Here is a 23,476-nt window from a genome sequence, read left to right as displayed (position 1 = left end):
TGTGTGTGTGGGAGTGAAGACCTGAATGTTTGCAGAGACAGCATGGGAGAGCCTCTGTGTGTGTGAGAGATAGCATGTGATAGTGAGAGCCTGTGCTTGAGCAAGACAGCATGTAGGAGTGAGAGAGAGCCTGTGTGTGTGTGTGTGTGTGTGTGTGTGTGAGTCAGCATGTGACAGTGAGAGCCTGTGTGTAGGAATGATTGTATGAGAGAGAGCATGTGACAGTGAGAGCCTGTGTGTAGGAATGATTGTATGAGAGAGAGCATGTGACAGTGAGAACCTGTGCTTGAGCAAGACAGCATGTGGGAGTGAGAGTTAGACAGCATGTGCAAGAGAGAGACTGTGTATAAATGATTGTATGAGGGACAGCATGTGAGAATGAGTGCCTGTGTATGTGTGAGAGAGAAAGCGTGTGAGAATGAGAACCTGACTGTGTGTTTGAGGGAAGCAGACAGATGGAGAGAAAAGAAATATGTTATAAAAGGAATTGGCAAAAAAATAAGAAAGGGAAGGTGGAAAAAAAAAAGCCTGTGACCAACCGATTAGAAAACTAAGATCAGACAGCAAATGTAAAAAGAAATAAATTACTTTTTACTGATTGGCACATGTAATCTTTGGGAATGTGCAAGAGTAGCACTTTCTCTATGCGGATCTCACAATGTACGAGATCAGCATAGAGGAACTGGAAGCCCATGGGGCCTGCACAGAGGAGGCAGCAGAATGTGCTTCAGTGCCAATAGCAGCAATCAGCACCTCCGCAATAGCCATACAGCAGCAGTGACAGTGACAGCAGAAGAATGAGAGAGGCTCTGAGGTTGCTGGCAAAAGAAAGAGAGGGGGTCTCTGCCTTTAGTGTGTGCATGTGTATGAATGGGAGTCTGCCTGGCGGTGTATGTGTGTGAATGCATGGGTGCTTGCCTGAGGGTATGTCTGTGAATGAGAATGTATGGGTGTCTTCCTGGGGTTTGTATGTGTGAGAATAGGTGCCTGCCTGTTTGTGGTGTATGTGTGTGTGTGAGAATAAATTGGTGCCTGCCTGGGGGTCTGTGTGTGTGAGAATGAATGTGTGCATGCCTGGGGGATGGGGAGGGAGTGGTGTGAAAATGAATGGGAGCCTGCCTGGGGTTCAGTGTGAGAATGACTAGGAGCTTGCCTGTGTGTGTGTGTGTGTGTCTGTGTGAGAATGAGTGGGAGCTTGCCTGGCAGTGTGTGTTTGTGTGTTTGTGAGGGAGCCAGTGAGAGTGAGAGCATGAGTGTGTATGAGAAAATCCAGGGGAGTAAGAGTTTGTGTGGGGGTGTGTGTGGAGGGGGAGAGAGTGCCTTAGAGCCTGAGTGTGTCAGTGTCTGTGAGAGCGAGAGGTTATGGTTGGGTATAAGAGCATGACTGTGAATGTATGTGACAGTGTATGTGTGAGAGAGAATGGACATGTGAGTATGTGTGAGAGAGAGAGGATAACCTCCTAATCCTCGACAATATCAGGGTGACTGGAAATCAAGAGCTCCCATGTATGGACAGCAGGGGCTTTTTAAAATCCTTATTAGTTTTAATTATTGTGTGTTATTTGATATATGTACTGTTTTGAAATATTTTATTGGTGTTTGGGAAATTGTAAAAAATGTATATGATTTTAATTAATAGAAATTCTATTTATCAGTAGTTTTAAAATATTTTATTAGTATGGTTTTACTATTATAACTGATGCTTTGTTTCTTGATTTTATTTGTTTTATGAGGAATGGTTGTTCTGTTTTTCCATTGCTAATACACAGAGTCTGGCTTCTTGGGGTTTCCATTTCAGTTTTTTCTAATTTGTGCTCCTTTATTTTGTATTCTGTATTTGGTGAGGGTCTGTCTCTGCTCTGTGTGTGTGACCATGATGAGAGATTCTGCTAGCATGTAGTATCTGTATAGAGATCTATAGCAATTGGGTTTGTTTTGTTTCCTCAATAGGTGGTGTATTGGTATTCTAGGACCCAGTGTAATATTTACCCTTGCTTATTCACAGGTAGGGTTATTGTTGTTTGAGTCCTTGGTGTTATTACTGTTATGTTATGATGGGATTGCAGTATAGATTTTGGGTGTCTTTTTTGCGGTGCTTTGTGTTAGTTCACAATGTGTCTGGCAGTGGAAGGTGTTTGTGCTGCTGTTGCTGTGAGGTGACACCAGAATTTGAAAATATCTTTTAGTATGATGAGCTGTAAGGGAAACATCCAAGCTCCATTGTTTGGGGGAATTTCAGTGGATGCACAGAGTTACAGAACTGGAGGTGCAGGATTTATATTGACATTCTGTCCCTTCCTATATATTCCAGACTTCACTCTCATAATCCATATAGAATTAGTTGAATGAGGCTATCAAATAATTTTATAGTAGTTTTACTAGAAGTGTGAAACTGGCCAGCTTTTTAAAATAATGCAGAGGACCCTTTGGACTTTTTTTAACAACACTTTTTTTTATAACCAATTTTAAAGCAGGGTGTGATGAAGAAATGTCATTTTGGCTCCCCCCCACCCAAAACAAATTCTTCTGTCTAGAGATGCCACTGATTTTCTGTGGCACACAAATGCATTGGCCCCTGGGCGCCGGAGACCCTTGGTGCGCCACTGGGTGCGAGCCATATGGGGCCGCAAGTGGTGGCAAAGAGGAGTGGAGATTTGTCGGGCCGCAAGCAGTGCCCAATCTGCTCGCGACCCAGAAAACCCCATGCACCTAGGAGGAAGGCAGGACCAGGGACAGCGACGTCCTGCTGCGAAGGAGGAAGCAGGCCCTGACAAGAGCGGCTCCCTGCCGCGAAGAACGAAGTTTGATGGCGGCTTCCTGCCACATGAAGAGGAGCTCCGGAAAGGCCTCCAGGCCATGGAAGAGGACGTCGGAGGCGGCCTCCAGGCCGCAAAGAATCCGAGGAGTTGGGGGTGGCCTCCAAGCTGCAAAAGAGGAATGTTGGTGGCGGCCTAGCCACGAAGAGCTGGAGGAGGTGGTGCCCAGGTCGCAGGAGGAGCAGCAGAGTCAGCGGCAGCCTCCAGGCTACAAAGAGGAGCATCAAGGGCAGCCTCCTGGCTGCAGAAAAGGTGGTGTTGGCAGTGGCCTCCAGGCCGCGGAGAAAGAAGGCGTTGGCGGCGGCCTAAACGCGAAGAAGGAGCAGGGACAGCCCCAGGCAGCAAAGAGGACAAGAGGCAGCGGTGACGATGGTAGCGGCCCGCTGCAGGATGTCGGCGGCCTCTGGGCCATGAGAAACAGTGTCGGAAGGCTAGCAGCGAAGAGGGAAGAGGCTGCTTGTGAGACTAGCTCACAAGCAAAATCGAAACAGCAGCAAAGCCCAGAAAATGTTGGGGTGTCTTGAGACCCAAAAGTACTGGCCAATTAAGTACTGTAGTTATCTTATCTGGGTCCATCTCAAACTTCGAGCTGAGATTACATATCTGAAGAAATGGACTTGATTCTGTTCAAACACACTTTTCTGACATGCAAAAAGCTGGTGCTGCCATAAACAAGAGAGGGCTTCCACTACATGCTGTCTATAGGTGGCCAGGTCTCGAGAGAAGATCAAGATGTTATCAAGGTAGACCACTACATACTAAGCGAAGAAATCTCGAAAAACTTCATAATAAAGGCTTGGAATACAGCAGGAACATTACAAAGTCCAAAGGGCATGTCTATATATTAGTATTGTGTTTGTATATTAATATTGATCATCCCTGGTACTGAAGGCAGCTCACTTGTCATCCTGTCAGATCAAAATGAGGTTATAGGTTGCCTGCAAATACAGCTTGATAAAAATCTGGATGCCCTGAAATCTATCAAGGAGTTCAGGGATTAGCAACAGGTGTTAACAATAATCAGTATAGGACCTAAGGGACCCATCCTTCTTTTCTAAGAAGAATCATCCTGCACCGGCAGGGGACTTTCATAGTCAAATGAAGCCTCAAGCTAGATTTTCCAGAATATAGTTGAACATGGCCTTCGTTTCTGGACGTGAGAAGGAGTACCTCCGGCCATATGGTGGCATGGTTCCAGGAAGAGTTCAATAGCACAATCATATTCCCAATGCACAGGAAGTTTCTCTATATGCTTTTTGCTTCAAAACAATAGTACTTCCTCAGAAGACCTGTGGGTATTTGCACTACAGAGGCCACAAGAGTGAAAGCTATAGATCCTGGGGTCAAGAATACAAGAAGAGGAGCAAGAAGGAGACCAAGAAACAATCTGTTCTAAATACTACTTAGTGAGTGGGTTATAGAAACACAGAAACATGATGGTAGAAAGAGATCATATGACTCATCCAGGCTGTCCATCTATCCAATTAATGTAGCCAAGCTCTGGCAACTCACTAATGAAAAGTCTTATAAATACATGTCTAAACAGAAAACAAGATGGCTGATAATGAAAAGTGAGAGGCACAGAGCTGTGAGGACCGGATAAGTGGGCCAGTTTGCAGGCCAAAGGTGAAATTGACACTGGGTTTTCATAATCATTCCCTTCCTTTCCCTGCTGTTTTTTTTTTTCTTGTACTAAGGCTCCCTCAGGCCCGGGATAACCACCACTCCCCCCCCCCCCCCCCCCCCCAAGACCCTGAAAACTCCAACCAAGAGAAAGGTATTCACTTACTTGTTCCTGGCACATCCAACACTATTCTGATAGCTGCAGCGCTGGAAAGCATAAACTAACCCAGCTTATGCTTCCAGCTTTAATTAGGTTCCATTTCAAACATATGACTCTCCACGTGTTTAACAGTTATAATAATATATTAGCACAGCCCAGGGCCGGTGCTAGGGGATTTGGCACCCTAGGCGAGCCTTCTTCCTTGCGCCCCCCCCTGTCTCGGTCCCGACTCCTACCTCATTCTCAATCACGCCCGCTGACTGGGGTTTTCTGGGTCGCGAGCAGATTGGGCACTGCTTGCGGCCCGACAAATCTCCACTCCTCTTTGCCACCACTTGCGGCCCCATATGGCTCGCACCCAGTGGCGCACCAAGGGTCTCCGGCGCCCAGGGGCCAATGCATTTGTGTGCCACAGAAAATCAGTGGCATCTCTAGACAGAAGAATTTGTTTTGGGTGGGGGGGAGCCAAAATGACATTTCTTCATCACACCCTGCTTTAAAATTGGTTATAAAAAAAAGTGTTGTTAAAAAAAGTCCAAAGGGTCCTCTGCATTATTTTAAAAAGCTGGCCAGTTTCACACTTCTAGTAAAACTACTATAAAATTATTTGATAGCCTCATTCAACTAATTCTATATGGATTATGAGAGTGAAGTCTGGAATATATAGGAAGGGACAGAATGTCAATATAAATCCTGCACCTCCAGTTCTGTAACTCTGTGCATCCACTGAAATTCCCCCAAACAATGGAGCTTGGATGTTTCCCTTACAGCTCATCATACTAAAAGATATTTTCAAATTCTGGTGTCACCTCACAGCAACAGCAGCACAAACACCTTCCACTGCCAGACACATTGTGAACTAACACAAAGCACCGCAAAAAAGACACCCAAAATCTATACTGCAATCCCATCATAACATAACAGTAATAACACCAAGGACTCAAACAACAATAACCCTACCTGTGAATAAGCAAGGGTAAATATTACACTGGGTCCTAGAATACCAATACACCACCTATTGAGGAAACAAAACAAACCCAATTGCTATAGATCTCTATACAGATACTACATGCTAGCAGAATCTCTCATCATGGTCACACACACAGAGCAGAGACAGACCCTCACCAAATACAGAATACAAAATAAAGGAGCACAAATTAGAAAAAACTGAAATGGAAACCCCAAGAAGCCAGACTCTGTGTATTAGCAATGGAAAAACAGAACAACCATTCCTCATAAAACAAATAAAATCAAGAAACAAAGCATCAGTTATAATAGTAAAACCATACTAATAAAATATTTTAAAACTACTGATAAATAGAATTTCTATTAATTAAAATCATATACATTTTTTACAATTTCCCAAACACCAATAAAATATTTCAAAACAGTACATATATCAAATAACACACAATAATTAAAACTAATAAGGATTTTAAAAAGCCCCTGCTGTCCATACATGGGAGCTCTTGATTTCCAGTCACCCTGATATTGTCGAGGATTAGGAGGTTATCCTCTCTCTCTCACACATACTCACATTTTCTCTCATGCATATTCATTGTGGATATCTTGAAAACCCAACTGGCAGGGGGGTCCCCAGGACAGGGTTGAGAACCACTGGTCTACCACTACCTGCTTTGACTACTGAAATTCCTGTGGCTGATGACTTCGTACAACACTTCCAGAAAGCCTGGGTACAGGTGCACAATAATTTGGAGAGAACTGTAAAGAAATTAGCTGGTCATCATTGTAGACATGAACCCCAGTTTCAAGACAGTGATAAGGTCTGACTGTCCTAAGCTTGGACTCAAGTACTTAGGGCCATATCCCATTACTGAGAAAATTAATCTGGTAACTATGTGACTTCAGCTTCCCAACTTTCTAAAGAGACTATCATCATGTCGGCTATGTCACATTCTTTCAATTAGCAAGGAATGCCTCTGGATCCAGTTCTGGTTGATGGTCAGCCTAAATTCAAATTTGAGGAGATTCTAAACTCTAGAATGTCCCATAACAGTACAGTACTTGGGCTATGGAAGTGATATGGCCTTGAAGAAACATCTTGGATTGATACTTCTGACCTTGCCTCTTGAAAAAGGTATTGCAAAACAACATAAAGGCTATCTGGAGGCCGTCCCTAAAGTGGTCCCTGGTACTGGGAGGATCCATTGCCAATTTTATCTTTGGCCTGCAAGTTGCACTATGAACTGCTTGGACCATATATCCAGTCCCCTCAGCTCTGTGGCCCTCACTTTCCACCAGCGGACATCTTGTTTCCTGTTTACACACATTTTATTTTAGTTAGTTAGTTATTTCTACTCAAGCTTTTTGTCAGTCGGTTGCCAGAGCTTGGTCCTACCTCATACTCTGGTTCCATTCTTGTTACCTGAATCCAGAAGACTTCTTCATCTCTGATTTCTACCTTCAGTGTTCCTGCCTGATCTTCCTGTGCCTGGATTCTTGGTGTGATCCACCCTTTGCTCTGTTCCAAGCTTCAAACTCCTTGCTTATATTTATTTATTTATTTAGGATTTTTATATACCGACATTCTCAATACAAATATCAAATCAAGTCGGTTTCCATAGAACAAAACTGATATATTGGGGTATACCCCCATTCCTCTTGCCTCAATGGCCACTAGAAGCTGAGGGCTCAACCCAAATGGAAGATTAGATGCCCAGAAGATGCCCAGCTTTCCTGCTTTCATTTTGATTGGCCTGGATTTGCCTCTCCAGAAGTTAGGCAGTTAATTTCTGGGCAACCCATAGACAACAATGGTCACAATTAGGTGCTGATCTGTGAACCCATACTTATTTCTTTAAAACTGTTCAGAGGTGTTTTGGGGGGGTGGGGTGTTCTTGGCCTAGCAGAGCCAGTTATGAAATATTGGAGAGCAGGGGTTTATGAAGCCATAGGCCCTCAGCACACCTTTTTTATTTTTTTAAATATACAATGGCATTTAACCGGCTATATTCTTTTGACTATAGCTGTTTAAGTCTTAAGTTGTCCAGCTACACATATCCAGACAACTGTAAAATGTAACCAGTTATATTGAGATGTAACCGATTAGGTTTTAAGTTATCCAACTACATGTAGCCAGATAACTATAGGTGAGTGTATTCACTGGGATTTTAGTCGGATAACTTGTCCACTCGCTGGCTTACTGAATATGCCCTCTCTCTATAAAAAAGTATTTTGCTATTTAAGAATGAACATTTTTTAACAAATATGTATCAGAATTCCCATTTTTCCTGACCTGTTCTTTCCCTCCCACAGTTTTGGATTTTTCCCCATCTTTACGTCTCTAACTTGAATACACTTGATACATTTGATAGGCTGAATATATAATAGCATTGTTCATTGATAAATTCCTGAGTGTTCTAAGTGGCTATTTTGTTTTATTCTACCTACTTGAAATGTCTAAATGAGTTTTTGACATTTGAACAACAATTTTAAAAGGTTTTTGTGTAAATGGAAAAATTTTACTCGGACTGAAAATTTCATACCTTCTATGAATTCTATTATGAGGCTAAGTCAACTACAAAATACCTTTTTTTCTTTTAGATTCTTCACTATGCAGCTCTGCAGACTGACATCGGACCTTTGGAAAGGATTTTTTTGGAGAGTTTATTTTGCTTTCTTTTGCTTGGCTTCTCAAATTTCTGCTATGACCATCACTTGGATTACTAGCCAGAGGAGGAATGCTTGGAAATGTATTGCACGTTTCTGTGTTTTCAAGATTCTGTTGTGCCCGTACCACAAGGTCCACTGGGTTCTGTATTCCTTTCCGCAGCTGGGCTTCTTTCCTTTTGTTTTCTTCTTCACGTTTCCTGTAATTACATCAATATTTGGTGCTCTTAAAAAGTCAAACACAATGCAAATTGATAAAAAGCTGCAAGCTTCTGTGGATAATCTACAGACAGTAAATGTTTAGGTATAGAGTGTAGAGACACTATGGGATCTACACTAGTAACTCAACCCTAATCTAGGCCCTGTGAGGAAACAGGAGTTAGAGCAAACCACTTTTGCCACAGCACCCCCCTGTGAGGCTGCTGCAGAGTAGGTGACACTGGAGATCAGTGTAGGATTTTTTATTTAGTAGTTGATGTGAGAGAATCTCTTTTTCTTTTTTCCCCCTATCCCAAGTTGGCATGAGTCTATGCCCTTGGTTACACAGGATAGGAAATGAGACACACCTTGCTGGTCCATACCCTGTGCTAGTAGTGTATCTCAGTGTATTGGATAGTTTTTTAGAATTATTTGGACTTTGTTCTGATTTTTTTATGATCCCCCTAGTCCTGCTCCGGGTGAGCAGCACTCCTAGCTCTGGGAAAAGCTAGGAATAGAGAAACCACATTCAGTGGTTGGAGTGTGGTATCTTTTAGTTAATTTTGTGATTTTCTGTCATGGAAAGAAGTTTTGAGCCTATCCTTCCTGTCCAAGAGTGGGGAAAAGAGAGGAGTTTGTTTTCCCTGCTGTGTGAGTTCTGGGACTTTCACCCTGAAAGATCCATTGTGCTACTGGAGAGAATTGGATTAAGGATTTCATATGGAAAAAATTCAGGAGACACTTACAAGCATCTAGGGATGAGAGAATATAATCAGAGGGGAGTAAATGGAGTAACTATCTCTTACTAAGTTTTGCTGAACTCCTTCATGTGGTGACCCTGTTGCATAATCCATAAACTAAATCTCAGCTAGGCGACTACTACTATTGAAGTATGATAGGAAGCAATAAGAAAAATTCATTCTGACTGCATGTCTTCCAGAATGAAAAGGTGCCCACCCTTAGTCTATGCACTAGGCTAATGATGGTGATAAGAATAGTGCTAAACCTTCTGGCAGAGAGAAAAGCCCTGGTGCAGCTACAGGCCATTGTGATGCTATTCATGGACCATTGAAACATCTGATAAACCAAGGAAGCTAATGAAAAAATTAAAAGGATTATCTACTACTCAGTGGACCCCTGAAGATAGAAAGGAGATGATGTACTGCTATTTTTATGCCAGAAACTCCATTTTTACATCTCTGGAATACACAAAGGAAGCCCACCAAAAAAAATGGAAGAAAGAGCAAAGGCAAAGTTGTAAAAGCCAACAGATAAAAATCTTAGGCCTAGATTCATCAAGCTGCTATGTTTTTTTCGCAGGAGGGGTCCCACTATTGCGAGGGGTGTTGCCGTGATAGTGGGACCCCTCTCCCCAAAAACATATCATGGGTCAATAACACCATGACACAAAAGACAGTGGTGAGTTGCCCTTTAATGTGATGGCGAACCCAACCTCACAGGACTTCCATCGCCTTAAAGGTTTGTTGGACCCCCCCCCCCCCAAAAATAAATCAGTGGCCAGATGGGGAGGTTGAGTGGGGGTCAGTGCTGACAGCCTCTTCAATTCAGGGCCACTGGCTGAAGCAGCCCCTGACTCCCCAAAAATAAAAAGTTTAAAATACGTGCACGGTAGTGGTGGCGATCCCCCCAAGGTCCAAGACCCCCACCCCGTGTCCCCCCAAGTACATTAACCCATCAACAGACCAACACTTCCGACCTCCCTGAAGTCTCAAACTACCCAGCCCCTAGCACCCCAATGCCAAGTCCCCTGCCCCCCCAAAAGCCCCCTTTTACTTATCCTGCATCAGGACAGGTGCACCCTCGCACATGTGCTGGTCAGCATCGTTTTAAAAAATGACGCCATCCTGACCTTGCCCCAGCCATGTGACTGGAGTAAGGTCTGGGGATTAGATCAGCCTAAGTCCAATCATAAGAACATAAGAAATTGCCATGCTGGGTTAGACCAAGGGTCCTTCAAGCCCAGCATCCTGTTTCCAACAGAGGCCAAAACCAGGCCACAAGAACCTGGCAATTACCCAAACACTAAGAAGATCCCATGCTACTGATGCAATTAATAGCAGTGGCTATTCCCTAAGTAAACTTGATTAATAGCCGTTAATGGACTTCTCCTCCAAGAACTTATCCAAACCTTTTTTGAACCCAGCTACACTAACTGCACTAACCACATCCTCGGGCAACAAATTCCAGAGCTTTATTGTACGTTGAGTGAAAAAGAATTTTCTCCGATTAGTCTTAAATGTGCTACTTGCTAACTTCATGGAATGCCCCCTAGTCCTTCTATTATTCGAAAGTGTAAATAACCAATTCACATCTACTTGTTCAAGACCTCTATCATATCCCTCCTCAGCCGACTGGGTGTGAGGGGGGGATCCAGTATAAGGTAAGGGAGGCTCTGGAGGAGGGTCGTTGCCACCACCGTGAGCATAATTTAAATTATATTTAATTTTGGGGGAGTCAAGCCATCTTGACTGGTGGCCCCAGGTTAAAATGGAGGTCAGCATTGATCCCCACTCAACTTCCCCAAAGGCCACATTTTTTTCCCAGTCAATTTAAATGTGCGATGGGAGCTTCGGGACCCATGGTAAGGTCCCAGGCCTTCCGCCGCACATCTAACACTTGCCGAGGAGGTGTTGTTATATCACGGCTGACCATCTTCTCAGTCGCCACACTAAAATATTTGCATCAAATAGACTAGTAATGATCTTCTTTGCATGCATTTGCATTATTCATGCACGCAAACTACATGCAAATGTCATTGTGATAGGGGAGGGTATCTTGGCGAGGAGATGCAAAATATTGCATATATTGTGCGATATACACGATATAGGGGTAGATTTTCAAAGGGTTATGCGCATAACATACACGCGTAACCCCTGAAAAGCTGCCCAAGCTGCCCCTGCACATGCATATCTTGTATAGGCTCGATGGCGCAGCAAGCCCCGGGACGGGCGAATGTCCCGGGGCGCAGTCCAGGGGCAGGGCCGGTGGTCCAGGGGCGTGGCGGCGGTCCAGGCGCAGGGGCGGAGCCGGGGGCATTCCCGAGTCCTCTGGCACTGCGGCCCCGCCGGCAGGCGTAACTTTTGAAACAAAGGTAGGCAGGGGGATTTAGTTGGGGCTGGGGGTGGGTTGGATAGGGGAAGAGAGGGGAAGGTGGGGGGAGCAGTTGAAAAGTTCCCTCCGAGGCCGCTCCGATTCTCGGAGGGAACGGAGGCAGCCTGCGTGGCTCGGCGCGCGCAAGTTGCACAATTGTGCACCCCCTTGCGCGCGTCGACACTGGATTTTATAACATGTGCGCGGCAGCGCGTGCATGTTATAAAATCAGGTGTAGATTTGTTCGCACCAGGTTGCACAAACAAATGTGCGCCCGAGCGCAGGTTTTAAAATCTGCCCCATAATGCGCATTAGAACCCTAACATGGCTTGATGAATGACCCACTTAGATCTTTATGTTATGCTCAGGCTTGTGGACCCTTGGGCCGACGAGAGGATGGTATACCTTGCGGAGGATCCATAGGTTCTCTCGTCGGGTGGCGAGGCAGAACAGAAGAGGAGAGCAGCTGACCCTCGGCACTGGAGACGGAGGCGACTGCAGGCAGATGAAGAGAGTAGAAGAGGAGCTGTGTCTTCACCCCTGGAAGTCTGCGGTCCCCCCAGGAGGAGCCCGTAGGGACCCAGACCGCTGGGACTTAGGTGGACCCAGAGGTCGCAGTATCGGTGCAAGGGCTGACTGGAGCTTCGCCCTGGAAGTCCGCGGTCCCCCCGGGAGGAGCCCGTAGGGACCCGGACCACTGGGACTTAGGCGGGCCCTTGGAGACGGAGTCCAGGAGGAGTCCAAGGTCAAGTGCCAGAGATTCATCGCTTACCAGTCCGAGGTCACATACCAAGGCATCACCACTTGCCAGTCCGAAGTCACACCAGAGAATCACCGCTTGCCAATCCGAGTCGCACACCAGAGAATCACCATAAGCCAATCTGAAGTCAGGAACCGGGAAGACCAAGACGTAACAGGAACAAGGATCCGAAGCTCAAGGAACTCACCGAAGCAAGCAGACTAGACAGCGCTGGAGGACGTTGCCAAGTTAGAGAATGAGCAGAGGAAGCTTCCCTTTATATTTCCCCTGCTCAGGCTGATCAAAGACAGGTGAAGCTTGTTAAAGGGATCAGTTCCCTTTAAATCTGTGAAGGGGGCGCGTCCTCGTGCCTAAAGATGGCGGCGGCCATCTTGGATTTCCTCTGAGGAGGAAAGGCTACAGGAACGGCGTGGGGGCAGATCAAGGACGGCTCTACACCTGACGGTCAGGCCGGGGACCCGCGCCGGGACAACAAACACCCGGTCAGTGGTTTCCCCCGACTCTGCTGCGGCGGGACGCTGCCGTGGTCGAGGTAGGGGACCGCGGTCGTGGCCTCCCACGCACGTGGGACTCAACAGTACCCCCCTCTTTAGGGCGCCTCCCTGGAGGCCTGGGTTTAGCCGGGTGGTCCCTGTGGAACTGGTCCAACAGGCTTCGATCCAGGATGTTAGCCAATGGCTCCCAGGAGTTTTCTTCGGGGCCAAAGCCCTCCCATGCCAACAGATATTCCCACTTCTTGCGATGTTTTCTCACATCCAGGACCTCCCGAACCTGGTAGGTGAGGTCATCTTCGGAGGCGACAGATTGGGGAGTTGGAGGCATGCTGGAGGGCCACGACAATACCAGAGGCTTCAGGAGAGAGACGTGGAATGTATTGTGTATCTTAAGAGACAGAGGGAGGCGAAGCTGATATGAGACTGCACCCACCTGTTGGATGATGGGGAACGGCCCGATGAATCGCAGAGCCAGTCGCAATGATGGCAGGTTCAAGCGGATAAATTGCGTACTTAACCAAACCTTTTGGCCCGGGCGAAGAGGCGGGTATGGCCTCCTGTGCTGGTCCGCATACCTCTTAGCTGCCTGGCCGGCCTTGATCAGGGCGTGCTGCGTGGATATCCATAGACGGTGCAGCTCTTCAGCAGAGAGTTGGGCTACTGGAGACGCCACGGTGGTGGGGACAGGCAGTGGCGGTCATGGCTGTCTCCCATAAACTATCTGAAACGGGGAGGATCCCGTAGCTGCGGAGATATGGGAATTTAGCGCGAATTCGGCCCAGGGTAGCAGGCTGGCCCAGTCATCTTGTTTTTCGTTGACGTACAGGCGGAGGAACTGTTTCAACGTCTGGTTAGTTCTCTCTACGAGGCCATTGGTCTGAGGATGGTAACCAGACGTATAGTCTAAAGTGACGTCAAACTTCAGGCAACGGGGCCCTCCAAAACTTGGCAATGAATTGTGGCCCTCGATCCGAGAGGATGCTTTTAGGGAGGCCATGTAGCCTGAAGATGTGTTGGACAAACAGCTGAGCCAACTGTGGAGCGTACGGCAACCCTGGCAACGGCACAAAGTGCGCCATTTTACTAAAACGGTCAACGACCACCCAAATTGCCGTATTGCCGCTGGATGGTGACAGGTCTACCACGAAGTCGGTTGCCACATGAGTCCATGGCTCAAAAGGCGCAGGTAGCGGCTGAAGTAGGCCTGGGGTCGAACCGAAGATTCTTTTGTGGCAGGCGCAGGACTGACAGGACTCCACGTACGCCCGGACATTCTTGTTGACCTTTGGCCACCAGTAATACCGGCGTAGGTTTTGTAGGGTCCGGGATTGTCCTGGGTGACCAGAACAATGGGATTCATGGGCCCATGCCAAGACTTGTTTCCGCAAGCCCGGCGGAACCAAAGTCTTCCCAGGAGGGACGGTAGTGGTAGCAGACAAGAGGATATGGGACGGGTTGATGATGTATCGCGGTTCCTCAGAACCTTCTGTTGATTCAAATACCCATGATAGGGCGTCGGCCTTGGCATTCTTCTCTGCCGGTCTGTAGCAAAGCACAAAATTAAACCAGGTAAAAAACAGAGCCCAATGTGCTTGCTGTGGGTTGAGTCGTTGTGCCCGGTGCAGGTATTCGAGATTCTTGTGGTCCGTGTAGACGGTGAATTGATGCTGTGCCCCCTCCAGCCAGGGGCGCCATTCCTCGAGGGCGAGCTTGATCGCCAACAACTCCTTATCACCTATGGCATAGTTTCTCTCCGCTGGGGAGAACTGGCGCGAGAGGAAGGCACACGGACGAAGTTTGTGAGTATCAAATATCTGACTCAAGACGGCGCCTATGCCTTCCGATGAGGCATCTACTTCAATGATGAACAGCCGTTGTGGATCCAGGTGCCGAAGGCACGGTTGTTGCAGGAACACCTCCTTGAGGCGATGAAAGGCGGTCTCCGCTCCCGGATGCCACTTCTTAGGATCCGCGCCTTTCCGGGTCAGGGCCATCATCGGGGCTACTAAGGACGCATAGTGTGGAATGAACAATCGATAATAATTTGCGAACCCCAAGAATTGTTGGAGTGCCTTCAGCCCGGACGGCTGCGGCCATTTCCGAATGGCTTGAAGCTTCTGAGGATCCATACGGAAGCCTTCATTGGAGATGATGTATCCCAGGAAGGGAAGGGACTCCTTCTGAAAGAGGCACTTTTCCAATTTTGCATATAACTGGTGTTCTCGGAGACGTTGCAACACCTGGATGATGGTACGCAGTCAGGGAATCTGAGAATACTAAAATGTCATCCAGATACACCACTACGCACTTGTACAGGAGATCACGGAATATCTCATTCATGGTGTTCTGGAACACCGCGGGAGCGTTACAGAGCCCGAAAGGCATCACTAAATACTCATAGTGGCCGTCTCGGGTATTGAAGGCCGTCTTCCACTCATCACCTTCCTTAATTCGGATGAGGTTGTAGGCCCCTCGGAGGTCTAATTTGGAAAAGATCCTTGCACCTTGTGGCCGGTCAAAGAGCTCCGAGATAAGGGGTAAGGGGTAACGATCCTTGACCGTAATGGCATTTAAACCCCGGTAGTCGATACAGGGGTGAAGACTCCCGTCCTTCTTCACGACAAAGAAGAAGCCAGCCCTGGCTGGGGATTTAGACTTCCGAATGAAGCCCCTCTCCAGGTTCTCCTTGATATACTCGCTCATAGCCTGCGTCTCTGCGGGTGAGAGGGCGTAGGTGCGGCCCCGAGGAGGTTCAGTGCCAGGAAGGAGCTGGATGGCACAATCGAACGCTTGATGGGGTGGAAGTATCTCCGCCCTTTGCTTCGAGAAAACGTCCGCGTATGCGGCATAAGGGGCTGGCAGGCCTGGGAGGCTGGTGGAAGCTATGGGGCAGGATGCTGGAACCACAGAGTGGAGGCAGTTGCCGTGGCAGCTTGGCCCCCAACCAGCCAGCTGCAAAGTCTTCTAATCGAACTGGTGCTCCTGAAGCCAAGAGAGACTTAGGACAATCGGATGGATGGAGTACTCCAGGACATAGAACGACATCTGTTCTTGATGCAGGATGCCAGCCCGCAGCTGGACAGGGATCGTGGTGTGTGTCACCCGTTCTGGAAGAGGCTTCCCTTGGATCGAGGAAATGACCATAGGGACAGAGAGATGAACTTGTGGAATCTTTAGGTGTTCCACCAGGCCTTTCATTATAAAATTGCTGCCGGCATCGGAGTCCACTAGAGCTAGCGTGTGGAACTCCCCACCCGTCGAGGATAACGCCACTGGCAACGTTAGTGGAGGTGCGGGTGCAGTACGGCCCAGGACAAGACCTCCTTCAGGTCCTAGGCCCGAGAGTTTTCCGGTCGTGCTGGGCAGGTGGCTATTCGATGGCCTGCCATGCCGCAATAAAAGCAAAGTCCTTCTCTCGCGTGCCGCCGGCGCTCTTGAGGAGACACTCTCCCACGACCCAACTCCATGGGCTCCTCGGCGGGTGCCCGAAGGGCTTCAGATGTACTCTTGGAAGGAGGTGAGGGCCTTCTCGCTGGCCTGACAACCGGAAGGCGAAACCTCATCCGACGATCCACTCGATTGGCCAATTCTATCATGCCATTGAGGTTGTCTGGGAGTTTCTTCGCCGCTAGCTCATTCTGCAGGCGCGAGGCTAGCCTTTCCAAGAAAATTCCATGCAGGCAATCTTCTCTCCAATTCAGCTCTGCGGCCAGGGTGCAGAACTCTGTCATGTACTCGGCCACTGTCCGAGTACCCTGTCATAATCGGAGCAATTCCGAGACCACAGTGGTCTTGCGGACGGGTTCGTCAAAAATCTGCCGGAAGGCAGACAGAAACTGACTCAAGTTTTCGAAGAAAGGGTCCCTTTCTCTCCCACAGATGAGAGGCCCAGATCAGAAGCTTCCCGTCGAGCAGGGACATAATGTAGCTGGTTTTGACCAGGTCGCTGGGGATCTGCGCAGGCAACAAGGAAAAACGGACCTGGCACTGGCTGAGGAATCCTCGACACAACTTCGCATCTCCGGCGTATCGAGAGGGCGCCGGGAGTTGAGTGGGCGTTACTGGCCCCTGGTCGTCCCTGCAGCCCTGGACGGTGTGTAGCTGGGTAGGGCGACCTCCTTGAGCCCCAGGCGGAGATGGCAGTGTAGGGTTCGCAGGCCCTAATGCCTCAAGGCATTGGGTCAGGCCCTGTACCGCAGAGACCAGGACATCGAGGGTCTGTTGCTGATCCTTCAGGCGCTGGGCCATTCCGGGAATGGCCTGGCGGGCAGATACCTCTGCCGGGTCCATGGACTTGGCAATCTGTTATGCTCAGGCTTGTGGACCCTTGGGCCGACGAGAGGATGGTATACCTTGCGGAGGATCCATAGGTTCTCTCATCGGGTGGCGAGGCAGAACAGAAGAGGAGAGCAGCTGACCCTCGGCACTGGAGATGGAGGCGACCTCAGGCAGATGAAGAGAGTAGAAGAGGAGCTGTGTCTTCACCCCTGGAAGTCTGCGGTCCCCCAAGGAGGAGCCCGTAGGGACCCAGACCGCTGGGACTTAGGTGGACCCAGAGGTCACGGTATCGGTGCAAGGGCTGACTGGAGCTTTGCCCTGGAAGTCCGCGGTCCCCCCGGAGGAGCCCGTAGGGACCCGGACCGCTGGGACTTAGGCGGACCCTTGGAGACGGAGTCCAGGAGGAGTCCAAGGTCAAGTGCCAGAGAGTCGTCGCTTACCAGTCCGAGGTCACACCAGAGAATCACTGCTTGCCAATCCGAGTGGCACACCAGAGAATCACCGTAAGCCAATCCGAAGTCAGGAACCGGGAAGACCAAGACGTAACAGGAACAAGGATCCGAAGCTCAAGGAACTCACCGAAGCAAGCAGACTAGACAGCGCTGGAGGACGTTGCCAAGTCAGAGAATGAGCAGAGGAAGCTTCCCTTTATACTTTCCCTGCTCAGGCTGATCAAAGACAGGTGAAGCTTGTTAAAGGGATCAGTTCCCTTTAAATCTGTGAAGGGGGAGCGGCCTCGCACCTAAAGGTGGTGGCGGCCATCTTGGATTTCCTCTGCGGAGGAAAGGCTGCAGGAACGGCGCGGGGGCAGAGCAGGGACGGCTCTCCACCCGACGGTCAGGCCGGGGACCCGTGCCGGGACAACGAGCACCTGGTCAGGGGTTTCCCCCGACGCTGCTGTGGCGGGTTGCCACCGCAGACGAGGTAGGGGACCACGGTCGTGGCGTCCCATGGCCGCGGGACACAACACTTTATTTGGGAAGAGCATATCTCAGAAATACTTAAGTGATAACATCTTAAAACAATTGAAGAAAGTGTATTTATTTTATTTATTTAAAATATTTCTGTGCCGTGAATCACCATTTCTAGGCACTTTTTAATAAAATATTCATAAAAGATAAATATGATAACATAAAATAAAATACAAATGTAAAAATCACTAAAAGGCATTGACTTAAAACAGAAACATAAAATAAATAGAAAATATTATATAAAAAGTAGAAAAACTCCCCTTGCTCTAATAAAACTGTCCAGATGTAGATAGAAACCTCAAGGGAGAAAAAAACACAACAGTAAAGGTACCAAACAGCAGTACAAAATAGGCTAGGAAGAAGAAGATAATAGGAAAAAATGAGGTAACCAAATAAATAAGGACCATTGGAGCAGGCATGCCTGAACAGTTGGGGGGGAGCCAACTGGTGGGGTGTCCCTGGGGAATGGAGTTATGATGTCAGGATGTTTACAGAATACCACAATAAATATACCAAAGACTAGTGCAAAACAAGCCAGCAAGTAGAGGAATATAAACAGGCAAACAATGAGTGAGAAAAAAAAGAATGAGACACCCAAACAAGTAAGGATCAAAGAAGTAGGAGTAACCAAATAGACGGAGGAAGAAGTAATTGGTGGGGTGTCCCTAGGGGATGGGAGTACTTCACAGATAGTCTTCACAGATAGAGATGGATGGAGTGGGGCAGGACAGAAGACAGGGAGACTGAAGAAATGGCAGTTGAACTCCTAGTTTACATGGAGAGTGTCACATATGCTGGGATCTTGGAAAGGGAACGACTACAGAAAGTAAATTTAACACCTAAAGTTAGAAGCATGATAAGTGACATGAAAGGAGCCATTTATCGATATTACAGGTATAAATTAGATACAATATTATGCAGCAAAAATGATTACTGAGAGAATCTTGTCAACAAGGACACAAGGCCAGAAGAACAGGAGAAAGATGACAACACCCTCTTAGAAAAAACATATAGAAGAGAAAATTAAATCGCTCTGTGTAGATGCATACCTCAAAAGATCGAGGACGATTAAAATATTGAAGAAAATCCAAAACATAAAGCTAATATATGCTGCATTAATAGAAGATTTAAAATGTATATTATTTACTAATAAATTTAAAATAACAGCAGAAGTACAGAAGCTGTGAAGGTATGAAGAAAACAAAAAAGAAGAAGCACCAAAATAAAACATTTAAAGAGAATCTGAAGCAGTTCTAAAGAGAACTGGGGAAGAACATTAGTGCAGTTAAGACACCACCAACAAAAGAAGACACAGAACAATTCTGGAGAAACTTTTATGAAGATCCTGTAGAGCACAATAGAAAAACAGAATGGTTGCTCAGCATGTAGAGCAGGGGTCGGGAACCCATGGCTCGCGAGCCAGATATGGCTCTTTTGAGGGCTGCATCTGGCTCGCAGACAAGTGTTGCCACACTTTCCTGTCCCCCGCTGACCCAGCTGCTCCCCGGTCCTCCTCCGCCCGGGCTTAAAATGCTGTCAGCCCGGGCGGAACGTGGCAGAATAGCTGGAGTCGACGGCACCGGCATGCTCTCTTCTTCCCGCCTCCCCCCCCCCCCCCCCCCGCGGCCCGGAAGAGGAAGTGGAGAGCATCGGGTGCGTGTGCGGCAAGAAGAGGCCACGCTAGTGTGGTCTGTGTCGGTCTGACGAAAAGAAGACTGCAGCGCAGCTCGGAGGAAAATGAAGAGCTTCAACCGCGGCCGATGGGATTCCTCCTCCGCGGCTGAAAATGAAGGAGGTTAGCGATGGGAGGAGGCTGCTGCTGCCGCAAGTTCCCGGGGTGGGGGTGGGGGTGGGGGAGAGAGAGTGAATGAGCGAGCAAGCATGTGTGTTTGAGATCCTGTGTGTGTGAGTGAGAGATTGCATGTATGTGAATGATTGAGAGCCTGTATATGTGAAAGAGAGTATGTCTGTGATTGAGAGCCTGTGTATGTGAAAGAGAGTGTGTCTGTGATTGAGAGCCTGCCTGTGAGAGAGAGAGCATGAATGTAAGTTTACCATTGGGAACCTGTATGTGTAAGTTTGTGATTGAAAACCTGTTTGTGTGAAAGAGTATGTGTGTATGATTGAGATCCTTTGTGTGTGAGAGAAATCATGTGTATGTATGATTAAGAGCCTGTGTGTATAAGTAAGAGAGAGATCATGTGTGTCTGTGTGTGATTGAGAGCTGGTTTAGGTGATGGAGCATGTGAGTATGTGATTGAGAGCCTGTGTTTAAATGAGAGAGAGAGACCATGTGTGTCTGTGTGTGATTGAGAGCTGATTTAGGTGAGGGAGCATGTGAGTATGTGATTGAGAGCCTGTGTGTAAATGAGAGAAAGAGAGGACATTGTTTGTAAGCATGTGAATGAGAGTCTGTGTGTGAGAGAAAAAGACAGCATGTATTTATGTGATTGAAAGCCTGTGTGTGTGTGTAAGCGTGAAAAGATAGACAGCATGTGTGTAAATGTGTAATTAAGAGCCTATATAAGTGAGAGAGAAAAAACATGTATATGTGAGTACTGAGAGCATGTGTGTATAGGTATGTTATTGAGAGCCAGTATGAGAGAGAGCGCTGGTATGTGACTGAGAGAGGAGAAAATTCCAAGCAAACCACCCCGCCTCCTGCTAATTCAGAACAATCTCAGGACACCTGGATATCAAACGTTCCCAGGTATGCAGAGCAAAAAAATATTTGTATCCTTATTATTTTTCATTACTGGGTCTTTGTGTCTGCTATTTTGAAATATTTTGTTGGTATCTGGAAATGTTTTATATGAGTTTTTAATTATTGGATATTCCACTCATCAGCTGTTTCGAAATATGTACTTTTTGTTAGTACAGTTTTACTGCTGATGATTATATATTTCTTGATTTGTTTTATAAGGATGGGTGATGTTTCTTTTTTCCTTTGTTACACTGCATACAGAGACTCTGGCTTGTTGCAGTTTCCAATTCAGTTTTTTCTGCATGCTTCTTGTTATGCGTTTTGGTCTCTTTATTCTATGTTAGGTGAGGGACAGCACGTGATTCAGGTGAGGTTTTCTGCTGGCGTGTAGTTTCTGTGTAGGACTCTATAGCAGCCTGACTTGGTCCGTTTCCTAATAGGAGATGTATTGGTGTCTTAAGGCCTGGTGTAATATTTTCAGAGACTTATTGTACTTTAAAAGTGTGATCTTACATAAAATGCACACATTTACTTGTATTTAGTTTTAAACATATTGTATGGCTCTCATGGAATTACATTTTAAAATATGTGGCGTTCATGGCTCTCTCAGCCAAAAAGGTTCCTGACCCCTGATGTAGAGGAATATACTAAGAACTAGGGATGTGCAGAAGGAATAAATTTGTTTCGATTCGGTTTTTGTTTTGCCGGGACCCAAATTCGTTGCATTAGTTTCATAGGGGGGAAAACCAATTCGTTGATTAGTTTCATTCGTTGTCCGTTTTCCCATTAAAGTCAATGGGGGAAGTATTTGCAGCCTATTTTTGGCTGCAGAATTGGGGTTTTCTTATCAATTCTGATGAAACTTCTGGGGAGCAATCATCAGAACAAGAAAAGAGCTCCAAGGTACTTAGACTGTGGCAAAGTGGCACCAAAGTGGCATGAATAGCCTAAGGCTCTGTAAAGGGGCAAAGGGGTACCAGGAATGGCAAGAGTGCTTTAATAGAGGTGCAAAGCAGCAGTGACGAACAGGTGGTCCGTCTTTCGTACTGCTTCCGACATTTCCAGATATCTGGACAGTAGCCTGCTGATGTCGAGATGGCGTAGTATTCGACCTTCTTCCGACTTCTTCAAACCTTCCGTGGTAGGCAAGGATATGGCTTGGTTGAGGTGGAAGTGTGAGACTACTTTGGATAAGAAGGAAGGAACCATGCGAAGATGGATAGCCTCTGGAGTGATTCTGAGAAATGGATCACGGCAGGACAGCGCTTGTAGCTCTGAGATGCGGCGTGCTGAGCATACGGCCAGCAGGAACACCATCTTCAAGGTTAACAAACGGAGGGACAGGCCTCGAAGGGGTCTGGAGGCGGGTCCCACTAGAAATTCCAAAACTAGGTTGAGGTTCCACAGGGGTATCGGCCACTTCAGTGGCGGGCGAATGTGTTTGACTCCTTTCAGGAAACGTGAAACGTCTGGGTGTGTGGCGATGCTGTTGCCGTCACTCCGGGGACCGTAGCAGGATAGCGCTGCCACTTGGACCTTGATGGAATTGAGGGACAGACCCTTCTGAAGTCCATCTTGCAGGAAATCCAAAATGATAGGTATCTTAGCGGCACGTGGATTGCTGCCGTGAGTTTCGCACCAGGCTTCAAAGACTCTCCAGATCCTTATATATGTCAGTGATGTGGAGAACTTGCATGCTCGGAGGAGTGTATCTAGTACTGGCCCCGAGTATCCTCTTTTCCTCAGTCTAGCCCTCTCAATGGCCAGACCGTAAGAGAGAATTGAGCTGGATCCTCATGGAGGATGGGACCTTGCCGCAGCAGGTCCCTGTGTGGAGGCAGGGGAAATGTCTGTGTACCAGGGTCTTCTTGGCCTGTCCGGGGCCACTAGAAGAACTAGGCCTCTGTGTTGCTGAATCTTGTGTATAATGATGCCCAGCAGGGGCCATGGAGGAAAGGCATATAGCAGGATCCCCGGAGGCCATGGCTGTACCAGGGCATCGATCCCCTGGGATAGAGGATCCCGCCTGCGGCTGAAATATCTGGGTACTTGAGCGTTGGACCTGTCCACTAGTAGGTCCATGCCCGGCATCCCCCACTGATCCACAATCATCTGGAAAGCTGTGGGCGACAGCTGCCATTCCCCCAGATTTAGGCTTTCTCTGCTGAGGAAGTCTGCCATGGTGTTGTCCTTCCCGGCAATGTGGACGGCGGAGATGTCCTGTAGATTTGTTTCCGCCCAAGACATCAGGGGGGCTATTTCTAGGGATACCTGTCGGCTTCTGGTTCCGCCCTGTCGGTTGATGTATGCCACTGTGGTGGCGTTGTCCGACATCACTCTGACCGCTCTGTTTCGGAGTCTGTTGGCAAATCGCAGGCAGGCTAGCCTGACTGCCCGTGCCTCTAGTCGGTTGATGTTCCACCCTGACTCTTCTCTGTTCCACCACCCTTGGGCGGTGAGTTCTTCGCAGTGTGTTCCCCATCCGTTCAGGCTGGCATCTGTAGTGAGCAGGGTCCAGGTTGGGGAGAACATTCTTGATCCCCGGCTCATGTGGCTGGGCTGCAACCACCACCGTATCTGAATCCGCACTCTGGCTGGTAGAGGTAGCCTGCTGATGTCGAGAACTCTGTGATCGTGGGCTCCACTGAGATAGGAGGGCGCGTTGTAATGGTCTCATATGCGCCCATGGTATCACCTCCAGAGTGGATGCCATAAGGCCGAGGACCTGTAG

The 23,476-nt window shown here is 47.7% G+C and overlaps 1 protein-coding gene across 9 annotated transcripts in view; it reads right to left on the bottom strand.

Annotated features, from left to right (window-relative positions):
• Window positions 1-23,476, bottom strand: part of INVS (inversin) — a 1,037,426-nt gene that overhangs the window by 101,910 nt on the left and 912,040 nt on the right. For all 9 annotated transcript variants that reach the window (XM_029589897.1, XM_029589895.1, XM_029589896.1 and 6 more), the window contains one exon: window positions 8,149-8,429. In XM_029589897.1, the coding sequence (XP_029445757.1) occupies window positions 8,149-8,429 (281 nt within the window). The remainder of the gene's footprint in view (window positions 1-8,148; window positions 8,430-23,476) is intronic.

The sequence above is a fragment of the Rhinatrema bivittatum genome, chromosome 2 (assembly GCF_901001135.1).
Source record: "Rhinatrema bivittatum chromosome 2, aRhiBiv1.1, whole genome shotgun sequence".
In the NCBI taxonomy this organism is placed as follows: Eukaryota; Metazoa; Chordata; class Amphibia; order Gymnophiona; family Rhinatrematidae; genus Rhinatrema; species Rhinatrema bivittatum.
This window is presented reverse-complemented; position numbering and strand designations above follow the sequence as displayed.